Source organism: Abrus precatorius, unplaced genomic scaffold (assembly GCF_003935025.1).
Source record: "Abrus precatorius isolate BTA unplaced genomic scaffold, Abrus_2018 Scaffold3, whole genome shotgun sequence".
Lineage (NCBI taxonomy): Eukaryota > Viridiplantae > Streptophyta > Magnoliopsida > Fabales > Fabaceae > Abrus > Abrus precatorius.
Genome location: NW_020874373.1, coordinates 9,203,064 through 9,218,015, shown reverse-complemented (window position 1 = coordinate 9,218,015; position 14,952 = coordinate 9,203,064). Strand labels below are relative to the sequence as shown.

At 28.9% G+C, this 14,952-nt stretch overlaps 1 protein-coding gene across 1 annotated transcript; it reads right to left on the bottom strand.

The window, feature by feature from the left end:
• Positions 1-86: 86 nt before the first annotated feature.
• Positions 87-8,091, bottom strand: LOC113862127 (CSC1-like protein At4g02900). The gene is made up of 11 exons (XM_027495263.1): positions 7,781-8,091; positions 7,478-7,633; positions 7,054-7,189; positions 3,926-4,027; positions 2,967-3,086; positions 2,736-2,816; positions 2,168-2,508; positions 1,452-1,697; positions 1,056-1,380; positions 571-804; positions 87-314 (listed from the first exon to the last, which is right to left on the bottom strand). Exons 1-11 carry the CDS (start codon positions 8,089-8,091, stop codon positions 87-89), a joined length of 2,280 nt encoding a protein of 759 aa, XP_027351064.1.
• Between the last annotated feature and the right edge of the window lie 6,861 nt (positions 8,092-14,952).

Below are 14,952 nucleotides of genomic sequence, written 5' to 3'. Positions count from 1 at the left end.
CTAAGGGTAAGAACGATGCAATCGGTTTTGAGCATGCTGCTGTTTGCTGCATCTCACAGTTTTTACTAAAAATGGCTGATTCTCATTCACGAGTATTTTACTCCATGGTCTTCACTATCAGATTCTGGCTTGCTACTCAGACGAGAAGTTCTCTTTGTCTGAATAAGTGGATTGTCCTCTTCATCATCAATGATTGCTGGTTTTTCAAACTCGCCACCCTTAAAAACTGGATGTATGTACGCTTCCCGAAGATAAAGTCTCAGGTTCAAGTTTGGTTCAACAGCTCGTTCAAGTGTATCCTTCACCATGGCATCCTGTCATCAAATCTCATATATGTCATGCTAATATGGTTATCGCTGGAACACCATTATTAATATATATATCTACTTCCCTTTAAATGTCTGTGTTGAATCTTATTTCCAGGTCTTTTAACGTGAATCCAATCCAAACACACTTCATGCATCTCCCATTCCACACCACCAGCTTATTTGTTTTTTGGCACATATGAATAGTCTCATGTTAACACACACGATAATTAACATATATATGCATGCTTAGTGCTTAACCAACCTCTAGGGAGAATTTTACAAATGCAGATTCGAAACGCCCTTTGCAATATATATGGAACCAGATTGTCAAGACGGGTTGTGCAATAAGTACTAGCGTCGACTTATCTGCACCTCTTGTACTTAGCAATCCCATTAGAAGAATTTGAGATATAACCAAGCCCGTAATTACTCGACGGTGGATATCTGGCCAAAACGATGCCCCACTCTCGTATTGCTGATTATACACGTTGATAATCTCGTGACAAGAAAAAAGAAACGCTGACTAAGCATAACAAGAAACAGAATGATATTTACTCTAATATTTAGTACGTGAAGAAATCAAACAATAAAGCAAAAGTCAGTTCAATTGTATTCATCGTCGCCGTCATCATCATCTTATTATTATTATTATTATTATTAGTTTGGCTTGTCCAGATATGCATTAACTGTGCCTAAAAAAAGATATGCACTAATTATAAAGTACCAAAAAAATGGCAGCTAACTCACCTGGTGCCGAAAGATCATGTAGGAAAAAGCAAAGAAGATTACAATGAAGGGGAGAAGAAAAGGTGTAACTGGAGCATACACATGCCCCAGCATGAAATATAACTGGATACGAGGTTCAGAGGTAGCAAATTCCAAGCTGCCAGGATCCATAGCATTCTCTCTGTCTTGCTCCGTCTTCACCAAGAATGTGTTTTTCAGGTGGAACGTAATCAACGAAGATAGCCTGAGGATCTCTGCAGCTATTCCAGCCCAACCGTCGACCATTATGTATGTGATGAAGAATGTAGCTTTCATGGGGATTGTACTGCCAACAGTTTTAGTGAACCTGTAAATATTCCGTGTCAGTAGTCGCGTGCTCAATACAAGCTATCTAAATTAAAAAAGCTCATAGCCTACTCTGTAGAGGGCTGGTCAATAAACTGCTTAAGTTGCTGAAATGCTGTTCCTGTTACAACACTCCCAAGGAACACATTGACGAGAACAAACAAGTAATATTTGGAAGCTGACCTCCGCTCCAAACCTGAAAGCGATGTATAACCTTCTACTTTGGACATCGTCATGAGCATTTTTGGAAGCGATACAAGAAATATCTTTAATGCTAGCCCTGGCAGAAATCCTTGAATAAAAGACTTGATGGATGGCCTGCAACCAGTAACTCGGAGTGAAACCAAACCCATTACAAACAGGAATGACGCAGCAAGATGCCAAGCATTTCATGTAGCAATTAAAAAAGGAAATTAGTAAATAAGAAATATAATTATAATAGTTAGATGAAGTTATTATCTATTATATTAAATAGGGATATAGTTGAAAAAATAAATTAATCTCAAATTTCTAAAACATCAAAAGTTTTTAAAGATAAATAAAAACAAAAGAAAAAAACACGAAGGCAGTAATACATTTTAATGATAGTTCAGACTTCAGACACATTTCTACCTCTTGAATGATTCAAGATTGACTTTATGACCTGCTTCATATTAGAGTATTTCAGAGGGAAAGGGTAAACGTTTTCTTCAGCGAATAAGCATTGGGAAATCAAGGAGGAATTTATTAGCAGTTTAGCATTAAAAATTAGTATGCTAATCAACTGGTATAAGATTGAGAGCACTTACGTGTCAATTATTGGCTTTAAGAAAGGAAGGACCTTCTCGATTGCCTCAATGTTGGCTAAAGATTGGACCAACGCTATTGGTAACATAAAGAAGAAAATTAGGAAAAATAAAGAAACAGTCATGATCAGTCTTCGCATATTGAGGTCAAAATATGGAATCGCAAGATTCTCCCAAAAGACATCCCTAGGCTCAGGAGCCCATTCTGTGAGCCAAATTGTAGGATTACTAGTTTGTTGAGTTTGAGCACAGACAGCCGCCGCCCATCGCGTTTTGAATGAAACAAATGCTGCAGGAACAACAGCGTTCGGATCCTTTGTAACATTTTCCCTTTCTTCCGCTTCCTGTTTCAAATCAATTTAAGATGAAATTAATCACTATATGAATACATTTTAAGCGGAGACAGACAAGTTACCATATTTTGATTACGTCACAATATTTTAAAAGCTGATTTGACTTTTCTAAAATAGACTGTGTAAAGTGGGGGAAAAATCTGCTTTATATTTAAAACAAAATCTGTAAAAGGAGGGTGACGTTGACATAACGATTGTACAATTTAACCAGTACTTACTTGTTTGCACAATTCATCAAGTACTGCAGTATAATAATCAATAGCATCAATTTTAGTCCCCAAGAGACCAAGGAAACCTGTCTATATAGATAAGAAATTAAATCGTGAAACATAAAAGGCTATCAGTTGATATCGCCTCATGGCTATTTCGTGTAAAAGGAAATGCTAAAAGATGGTCTCTTCAGCTTAATTTGGAAGTTAATTGACAGTAAATCATGAAAAGAAAACTACCCGAGTAATTGGCCTATTCGAAGGATCTCTTTCGTATTTGTTTTGGTAGTAAATGTACCAGTTTAACAATTGCTTCTTCCGTGCAACAATTGATGCAAGCTTGTTCGCATTATAAACAACCTAACAATAACTCAGAATAAATTATTCTTCTGTTACACTAGAGAAAATCGCAATAACTCATAACAGAAGGTCGTCAATAAATTACGAGTCCTATTTCCTAGATGAAGGTCAACGTGTCAAAATGTTGGGTTTGAGCCAAATTCTTGACTAAATAATTATTGAAGGTTTTCTACTTATGTAGCACTAATTAACTCTTCAGTTCAAAATTTGTTTAATTTAAAAATTAGAGGGACTTATTTGGTTCGCAAAATACTTGGAGGACCAAAATTATCCAGTCCAAATTAGAGGAAGAAAAAAAGGTAATTAAGCTTAATTTCTAAATACTTGTATTCAGGAATTGGAAGGATTATGAGTAGGAGGGACAACATATTTTGTAATGTTGGAGGAGGGTTTGCGAGTTGCAACTTAGTCCATAAAAGCTGCATCGGCATAAGGTTTATAGGTTTGTCTATAAAATTGTATACTAGCAGTGGATGAGGATTTGTAACTTCGTTCCTAAAAAAGTTGTAGTTGTATTGGGAGAGAGTTTGTCGCTTTACTGCTTATAAGGTGTGCTATAATGCCGTTCCTCGATTGATTTGTTCTCTTCTTGTTCAAGAATCTAGACATGTTGGATCAAATCACGTTAATTTTGCTTGATGTGTTTGTGATAATTTATTATTATTATGAGTGTTTATGGCGAGAAGGAAGCCTTGGCACAACGGTAACATCAATCGGACCCAGGTAGCCCTTTTTTTTAGTGCTTATGTAAGCACATGGAGAAAGGAATGTAGAAATTCCTAAGTCACAACTAAAACAGTATACATCTTTGACAGACTATCATAATAGAAGCAACATACCTGATGCATCAGATAGTGATCGGGATGATTGACGCAAAAAAAATGTTCAATGTGCTCACTGACTGATTCATCAGTATCTGGGGGAACATTTCTGACCAGGACCTGTCAAAAAAGTCAGTGGTTATTAAGAAACAACATTCAGGTTGCTTCAGGACAGCCGGAAATTGACTGCTGTTATTAGCTCAGTTCTTCCAACAACCGGAACGGAAGCATCAAAAGATAAATGAAAGCCGCTCCGTTCAACACTTTTCGGGGAGTGGCCCAAGAAAAAGCATACGAAATACAAGTTAGAAGATAAGTAGACAAGCATTTGAAAAAGATACAGTTCCGCAAAAGTTTTCTATAAATGCTAAAATAATCCTTACGAAGTAATTTTGAACCTAGTATGCTAAGAGACAAGTATTTTGAAAAAATCAGAATTTAGTTCTTAACATAAATGTAAGAATTTAGATTCTGTTCTTTAAAAAAATGTTAAAATTTAGTTATATCGTTGTCAAGTCATAGTTAATTTTTTGTATTTTATTATTTAAAATTAATTTTTATAAAAATTCATAAAAATATTAATATTTACAAAAAAAAATCATTCTTCAACCTTTTATTTCAATTCTTCTTAACATTCTTACTTCCCTTATATTTATTTATCAACATCTTCTCAAAACCCTAACCAGCACTACTAGAAAAGCGCTATTTACAGACAGATTTTTATTAGTATGTAATACTGACAAATTTACAGATGGATTTGTGGTTTTTTTTTTACAGATTTACAGACTAAGGAAAGTACATGGAAGAAGAAATGAGCGAAAAAAATGGAGAAGAAAATAAAGAAAAAGGTGACATCGATGATGCAATGAGAGGTGCAGCAATGCTCCTTATATTAAGGAGATTTGCACCTTATACTAGATTCTACTCTGTTGACGCATGTCTGTTCTGGTGTTAACTCCTACCATTCATTAAATATCATATTCTGTCATAGGACCCTTTCAACCATGACATCGGTATAAGCCAGACAGCATTGAGCGCAAAGACTCTCAACAGGATGGGCTAGTATCCCTACCAAAAGAAAAGATGTGGAGTAAGGTCGCAAATATCTTTTTCCCTAAAGGTATACATGCTTCTAGGGGACTTTTAGCAGCAACATATGCAGATGCAGCAGATGCATGCATACTTTGAGATCATGAGAGCAAGCATCTCTACACCTCTTTCTCCTCCTTCACCAGCTTCAACATCACTAATCTTCAGCTCCATGTGTCATTCCCCTCTAACTGCTCCTCTACTAATGATGATATTTTTTCGGAAGATGATCACACCAATTATTGGTGATACACAATGTTATTTTATTTTTGGTATTATATTTTTAGATGTTTACTTCTTCATTTGTAATGACATTTTAATTTTACATTTTATAAATAATTTTTGATTTAAATATATAATCTTGTAATTTTTATCATGTTTATAAATTGTGATAATTAGGAACAGGAGGAATAATTATGTTTATAAAAAATAAAATAATTTTTAAAAAATTTCATAAATGAATTACAGACAAATTTTTTCATCTGTAATTATTTACTGACGTGCATATTACAGACAGATTATAACTGTCTATAAATCTGCCTCTAATGCTAAAATTTGTTTGTAATGATAAAAAAATTTGTCAGTAAATTCATCTATATTTACAGATTTTCTAGTAGTGCAGAGAAATTTCCAATGCTCCCTCACTCATCCTTTACCCAAGTCATTTATCCTCTAGGCAATTCAATCTCTACCCTTCCATTGACTTTAACGACCTAAATTAGACATATATTTATTTACTTCACTGTAATATTGCATGGGCCGTAGGTTTATAAATTATTATAGCTTCTCCACCATTTGTTGGAACTATGGTGAGGTTGTGATCAAAATGTACATCTTAATATCTTAGCCAGATTGAGCTTTGAAACAACTGTTTTATATAAGAGCTATTAGACCTTGCTACTATGTTTAAATTGAATCTTCGGCAAGTTAATCACAATTTGATTTATTGCTTGGATGACACAATGATTCATTGCCGAAGAATGTCTAATACAATTCTTTGAGTGTGCTTGGGTTTGGTCTCATGACTTAAATATCTAAACCATTTTTTTACTTATATTAGTGTTAGATATCTCTCTTATTTTTTTTTTTTTATTTTGGTAAAAGTTCATATTAAAGCTTCATCGACATCCATCCATTCCTCACTCTCTTCTCCAAACCCACCCATCTCAAAGGAGGAGGTCATACTTCAGGCTAAAACATCCCTTTCAACAACCTTAGATAAACTCCTCAACAATCCCAAACTAATAGGCAAACTTAATAAACTAGGGCAACCCAAGTTCATGGTTGAAGTTCCGGTCATTGATGACTCACCGGATGAAAAGAGTGAGTCGATGCCCTTTATCCCGGCATATGTCAGAAACTAATCAAGTTTGTGAATAACGCATAGTGCCCAAATGGACAAAACATTTCAATTTGGAGTGCTTCCAGGTACTACTTCCTTCTCCAATTTGAAGGACCAAGGAGAAAATAATATTAAATTTTTAGGATTTTTTTTTGTAAATATTAATTTTTACATGATAAAATATAAAAAATTAATAATAATGAAAACTAAATCCTTACTTTTTAAAACGTGAGAGACTAAATCCTAATAAAATGTGTGTATGTGTGTTTTTTTCAATGATTTTTACGTGGATGCAATGCAACCAGTTTTAACTAAATCCCCTCCTTTGAATTACAAGATAAAAAATATTCAGCAATGCTGGGTCCACCGATACAGGGTATTTTGTATTTTAAGGAAATCAAAACAGGTCAAAGAAATACATGGTAAATCAGCCACAAAATATTACTATAAATCGTTTTTCAAATATACGCACATATGCTTATATGCATCTCATAAATCGTTTTTTCTTATTTTCCATTTTTGTATGAATAATTGTCCAATACAGTTGATCTAGCGTAGAGTATCCACACGTATTTCTTGTACTGCAGTACTAAACACATTAAACTCCAAAGCATTCTGATTTTAACAGCAATTGACAATATTTGTATTTTTTTGTTCTTTTTCAGGACAGTGAAGCAGCACAGGGTACAGCACAGTAAAAAAGAGACCAACTTACAGTAAATTGGTCAGGACGACGACGCTCAGCCGCCAAAAATCGCAATCTCATTGATGCTACAATCTTGTATTCCTTATAAAGACTATAGCAAGTCCAACATGAGAAGACATATGACATAACAATATGCACCCAAAACCTGGAAGAAAACGACACGAAATTTGTAACATAAAGTACAAAACTTTAGATTCATGATACAAAGTATGAACCTACAACCCTATCATAATACAAGAAGAAGTTAATTCGATTAACAATCAAACTTTTGTACTCTGGTTTTCTCAAAAGATAAAGATCAAAGTTGCAATCAATTATGTTCCCAATACAACCAATAACTCCTTTAATTCGTTAAGAATCCAGAGTGTGTTAGAGCAAAGGAGAGAAACTTAGAACTAGGACAACACTATCATAAGGATCATCTCATTCTCACCTCTTTGATCCAAATGGAACGTTTGATATTGAAATCTTATCAATATCGCTAAATGTCAAATTCTTGGCTCCCCGTGTTTCCAGTGTTTTCCCGGTCCAGTTAACGGGAACCAAAACCATAAAAGCAAGTATCGTAATTGGGGCAAATATTTTGACGCTGTACACCAGTATTCCCATCAGAGAAAAAAAAAAATCAAACATCAAATATTTGAATAGAAAGCAGTAGATTAAATCAGATTATACTGTCTTTTAAAGTATGTCCTTGTGAGTAGGGTTTCAATGAGAAAATTGGCATACAACTCACCCAAGAATATAAATCCGAATAAACACAGCGGAGTCAAGCCCTGCATGATCAATAAGCTCTGGTTCTGGCATATGCAATGCCGCAGGCATCCAGTTCAGAAACCTGATGTAGGTTCCAAAGTCAAGGTTAACAAATTTCTTAACAAATGTGGAACTTGTTGGGCTGCCTCTTATCCCCTTCAGATACCATTTTGGGAAGTAGATCCGATCGTTAAAAGGCTGAAGTCTCAATATTGCAAATGCCACCAAGAACGCCAGTGCAGACAACAAGTTGATGGCTGCCGAAACACAAATATCCCCAACAGTCGCCATTGTCTTCTTCCTTTGAAGCACTTAATCTGTATTATATAGAATAATATAAACATCCGAAATTGTGCTTTCCATTTTTTAACTAGCAAGTAGCAACCATACTATCTTTTTCAGCAATATTCCAACATCTTATGTTTTTTCTCCCCATTGAATTGAAATATAAATCAACGGTTGCAATTTTATCAACTTCAAATTACACAAGTGTATATATTGTATCACAATTTCAACCATATTAATGGTTATCAACTACACTCAATCCTCTTTGCACTTTGAATTTAAAATTGCTCTCTAACTAGTTTCCACTTCCACACCAATGATCCCAAGTTACATGCATCAATATTGTTGAGTCACTTTACAATTCTATATTCAAGCATTCACCTGTTCCCTGGTGAACTAGAGCAAGATTTAGATATAAGAAACAGAAAAACAAAGAAAACCTATTAATTTCATCAAATTCTGCTATTGTAATAGCATGCACGACAATCGCAAAAACCAGATCGACCTTTCAACGATTGTAAGCAAGAGCAATGACTATCGCCATAGGCATTTTCGAAATAAATATCTATATCGAAAACATGAGATTAAGAATTGCAACGAGGACACGTACATTTGAATAACAATTTCACAGTAAAAGGCTCCATCCAGCAATGAACCCCAAATGTGCAGCCGTGTTTGGTTGACGGCAACGCGGTTGTACGCGGATCTGTACAACAAGAGAAAGCAGAAATTGTTATGGTTTATGGCGTTTCGACTTTAGCCGGTGTCAAACAGAGAAGAATGGTAACTGAATTTCGGTTTGCAGAGAAAGAATTACCGCTCTTTGAGCGTACGGTGCAGAGAGAGAGAACGATAGAGTTGGCGCCAAAAGGTTCGGAGGAATGTCTCATTGTTACCACCCTTTTTTAACGTTTCCCTTCAACTTTGATTTGGACTTTGCTTACTCCAAGTACTTCCCTTCAAATTCACTGAGGAGAAATTGGAAAATATCCGAAGTAAATAATGATTTTGTTTACATCAGTTTTTAAGACTTAATTTAATACTTAAAAGTAATAATTTTTTATTAAAATAACATTTGTATCATATTAAAAGTATAAAAATGAGATAAACAACTTTTTAATAAAGATTATTTTTAAGTATTTCAATTTAACTTTTTTTTGTTAATATTTAAATTTAACCTTTAAAATTAAAGTAAATATTTTTTAAATAAATACATACTACTGGTAGTTTTCTTTCCCATGTTAGGTGCAAGTTGATAAAATCAATTTTGTTTATGACAATAAATAATATAAATTAATATAAAAATTTGCTTTATTGACAGTTTTATTAAAAACATATTAATATTAATAAATTATACGATATTTAGCTTTTAAAATTATCTAAACATTAATTTTACAATATAAAAATACATTAGACATAGTACATAACAGAATAAAAATTAAATATATTTTGAGTCTCTCAATAAATAATATTTTATTTTATATTTCTATTATGATATAATACATCTTACATTTTCAATATAATTTTTTTTATAAAAAATTAATTTCAATGTAATCTCCGCGATAAATTTCTACATGACCTATTTTTAAAATTCTGAGTAATCTATATTGTTACAGTAAAACTTTTTCACTTAATCTTATCTTCTTAAAATATTTTCATAAAATCAAAACATTAATATGAATGTTTTATTTTCATAAATTTCAAAATATTAATATAATGTAAAAGAGCTTATGCACAACATGTTTTCCCCTAATTTGTTGTTCTTTAACTCTTCTTCTTTAGCTTACTTTATTTTATTTTATTTCATTTTTCTAGTCTCAAATACGTTTTTAGGTTCTGGAAAAATGTAAAAGTCTCTTATCCATTCTCTTTTTTTATATGTGAGATGATTTTGTCCTGAATTTTGAAATCAAGGGTTGTACTCCAAAAATAAAGTATATACCAACCCTTTAAAAGTCGTGTATTTGGACTCTTTGAAGTATACCCTCGATCCAAAAACTTGATAAAACAATGGTTTGTTCGATTGTGCTTCTTCTACTTATATATATATATATATTGAAAACAGTTTGTATGCTTGTTTTGCCTGTCATTTGGTAGAATTCTTGGGAAATGGTTGCCAGCCACAAACATAAAGCTTTGAAGCTTGATGCCAATGTCCTTACTACAAAGTCGTGTGTGTGTGTGTGTGTGTGTTTAGTAAGGGCAAGAGAGCTGATGAGAATGGAAGAGACTGACAATTTCAATAACTTCAAAACTAACTATTACGAGGTGGTAGTCACAACTTTTTCACACAACATAGCAACCCAAGTGTGTGTGTGAATGACAATGATAGTGGCTTAACAAGTACTAGACGGCAGTGGTAGTTCAGGGTGACAATAAAGTACTCAAGCTGAACACGAAGAAAGAGGCTATACCATTGCAAGATGTTGACTACCAGCAGATTCTAACATCACTACTATAGAGAAAAGTGAGGTATAATGAGAATAGTTGTGGGTTCATTTTTATGCTTGTAATTTATGATGATTTAATTTGTTTTGTGTTGAGAGAGAAGACTCAGTTTATGGTGAATTCTACGGTGATGAGGTTAGTCAAAATGTTAGCAACTTGTTAGATTTTGTAAATAAAAAAATGAAAAAAAAAATGTTAGTAACTCAATTTAAAGTCTACTCGTGTCAATTTATCTATGAAAAAAAAAATGAAAACTTTCAAAAGTTGTTTTTTGTTCTCGTTTCAAACACAGAAATTTTAAGACTCATTTTTAAAAGTTAAAATTAAAAAATACTTATATATTTTCCTAATATAAAATGGTTTTGAGAAAAAAGAAAAGTAAATAGACCCTACATTTTTAGCACAATTTTTTTTAAAAGGTATATTTTAGAACAAGATGCTAACTAAGTTCATCTAGTGATCGTTTTGCAGTTTGCAAAAGTAAGGATTTAATCAGCATTATTATTAGTTAACTACTGACATTCATAGAATTCCATATTATTTTTTATTTTCCAATGGGCATGCTTTGAGGTTGAAGGAACTGACCTAATTACTATATTTGGCAAATGAATATTTTTAAAAGCAGTTTGAGTTTAATTCAATGATTTTATTTTTATATTTTAATTTTATTTTGGTAAATGATAAATAAATTATTTTATATATTTTTATTTAAATGTAAAAAATATGAGACACAACAATAACTTTAAAACAATTTATAAAGATAAACTTATAAACACATTAAAATAATAAGATACAATTCCGAGTGTAAAATCATAAAAAAAAGAATTAAGTATTATAATTTAACAAATATATATAATTATAAGTATAAATTTATAATTAAAATTACATGTATACACATAAGTTCAATTTGAATAGAATTTGGTTGATTCTCAAACTTAGATTTAGAATCTGATTCAATTCAATAATTTATTTTGTATGTTTTATTTTTAATTAGTTTGATTTGAAATTTTAATTTTAATTTTTATGATTTGTAGTGAATTCAAGCAATTAATAAACTCTCTTAAGCGTGGCAATTGCCAATAACTATTACATCTAATAAATAAAATGTGCATAATTCAAAGCTGTTAAAAAATATATTAAAAAATTTTAAAGTTTAAGTTCTTATTTAGATCACACCCAGTAAAAAACGATAAGAAAATATTTTTATATTATTTGTTTCTAAACTATTAGTATTAAATATTTATAACCCAATAACTATAAACTGAATACTTTAGTAATGTAAACCAGTTAGGTTATAACAATTCTGTAACCATAAGTTAAAATTGAATTTTTTTCTATTCTCATTTAAAGTCCTTCTTAATTTTACTTTACATTGAATTTTCACTAACATATATGTGTCTACACAAAAAAACTTAAATTTAATACATTTTTATTGAAAAATTACAAACTTTAATGTATTTATACTGCTAAAAATTACATTTAAAAAAACTTATTAATTTTTTATTCTATGAAATATTACACATATTTAAAGGGTAGATAATAATTTCCAAACATTTTTTTTATCTTCACTTTTTGAATACAAATAATTATTTTCTTAAAAATACTTGTAAACTGATCATTTTATATTAACATGATGAAAATAATTAACACACACTGTATACATGAAAAGTTAATTTAAACAAAAATAATATAATTGCCTCAACTTTTGACATAGTATATTATAATGTAATTTAAATACTTTTAAAATACTGTTAATATAAAAAATTAACTAATAAAAATAATAATTATTATATTTTTTAAATTTATTATTATCATAGTCAATGATCTACATTGACATGATAGTATATAATTAAGTAGCAATAAAAAAATATTACATTGTTAATGTATTTAATTTTTTTTAAATGTGAAAATACATAAACATTTTTGTTATTTCTCAAATGTTTGGCTTAAATTAAACTATATTTTGCATTTGTACAATATATCAATTTATAAAATGAGTAATTTTGAGGCACGTTAAGTTGAATAACTTATTTCTTATAAATTAGTTAAAATATATTGTAGATATAAATTTTTAATTAATTATCATACTACTTATATAATAATCTATTATTGATGGTAGTATAAAAAATTATAAATATATATTCCTTTTAAATTTAAATATTTAGTGTCTTTTTATTTATCTCGAATTATGTTTATAATAAATGAAATATTAAAAATGCAAAGATATTAAATTTATTTTAGTTGATATCAAATTGATAATAAAAATTATGATATCATATAAGGGAGTCATTTTATTTTATTATGTTATAAACCAAAACAAAATTGTTTGTATCTTTTAATGTTTGAACTCAATGTCATAGAGATTTAGAAAACTAAATTAAGATTGAATCTAAATAATTGAAGAACTATGAAACAGAGTTTTTAATTTACAAGCCCTATTTTTTCATATCATAAATATTTTTTTTCTATTATTATAGTCATTAATTATATACACTCAATAATTGAATAAAAAAATGTTGTTTACTTACCTTTACAAAAGAATTGACTAATATCATATGCCATAATTAAAATATAAAAATGTAATAAAATTAAATACTTTTAAAATATAGTTTATTTTAAAATAATATTTTTATCTACAATGTTAAATTTTTATTAAGTGTGAATAATTAATATATTTATAACTATAAATTTAAGAGTTAAAAAATTTTAAAAGTAAACTCTAATCTAAAAAAATATTTAAAAATATGTATTAAAAAAATATACAAATTTATATAAGATAATAAGAAAATTTTAAATAGCAATCTTAATTTTCAAATTCATTAAAAAAATAATAAATATATAACTCACTCAATTTTAATTTTAAAATATATATGTTACATATTTGAAAGAGAATAATTATGTAAATATTTTATTTAAAAAACAATAAACAATCATTTATAACATAAATATATTTTAATAGAATAATTATTAATTAAATAAAATATTTTCATATAAATAAATATAAATTATTAAAATAGGATAAAGAGTCTTATTAATTATACATTGTTAATAAAAAACTATAATTACTAATTACCTAAAATAAATTGTTTAATGTCATGTTTTAACATCTTTTTTTTAAATTATCCAGTTTAAGTTTTTTTTTTATTGTTATTATATGTAAAGTGGGAAACAAAGCATGTATGTTTAAATTTTAAGTTTAAATTAAATATGTATTTTTAAATCAAAATTAATTAAGACTCAAAATAAATTTATAAAACATTCAACTTTTCTTATTTTAAATATTATTTATATGAATCTAAATTAAATTTAAATATTTTTAGGCAAATTTATTAAGGTTTACTTATTACCACAAACTAACTCAAATGCATACAATATATAATTTGTTTGGTTATATTAAGTAAAATTATAAATAATTTTACATTTATAACAAAATTAATATTTATTTATAAACAATTTAAAGTGTTAAAAAGTCTAAACCAAAATATTTAAAGACTTAGAAAGTGTGCATTTAATATTCTTTAACTTGTGCATTTAATGCACATAACTGGATTAAATTGATTAAATTTTATAAAAATGTCTAATAAATATATTTTATTTGACGAATTATAATTCAATTTAACTTAAAATGACTAAATTAAAATTCACATGTCAATGTGTTTTGAATAACTTCCTTTATATAAAATACAAATTAATTTAACAATATATTTTAATTAGTTAACAATGTAAAATTTAATAAACTAACAGTGTAAAAAAATTAAATATTTTAAAAATATTTTATAATTTTCAAAATAAAAATTAAAAGTGAAGTGTATTTTTAGAAAAATATCATATAACATGTAAATAAAATATTTTATCTTAATTACCGTAATAAAATATTACCTTATATTTAAAGTATAAAAAAATATAATTTGATTTTAAAAAAGAAAGGGTGAAGTATATTTTTAGAGAATTATTATAAATATTTTTTAGAAAAATGTTATATATAATTTAGAAATAATATTTATTGTTATATTAAATGTGAAATTACGCATCTCAATGCTTATTTTGAAAGAAAAAAATTGTTGAAACTAACTGATGTTAAATTTAATTAGGTCACAAATTCCGAGCATTCCGTCAACATCCACACTCAGTAAACAAGAACAATCATTTTATTATAAAGTTGAGTTTAATTTTATATTTTTATTAAAACAACTGAATTACAGAAAAAAGGTAAAAACAATTTCTATATTAAATTACTTATAATTTACAAGAAAATTATAATAGAGTATGATAATGAAAAATAATGCGGTCTAACATGTCTTAAAACTTACATAAACAAATTCTTAACCAATAATCACATTCCGTAAATTAAAATTACAGTGATTGATTTGTAAAAAGAAACTAACACTTGACCAAAATTATTATAAATGACTGACACTC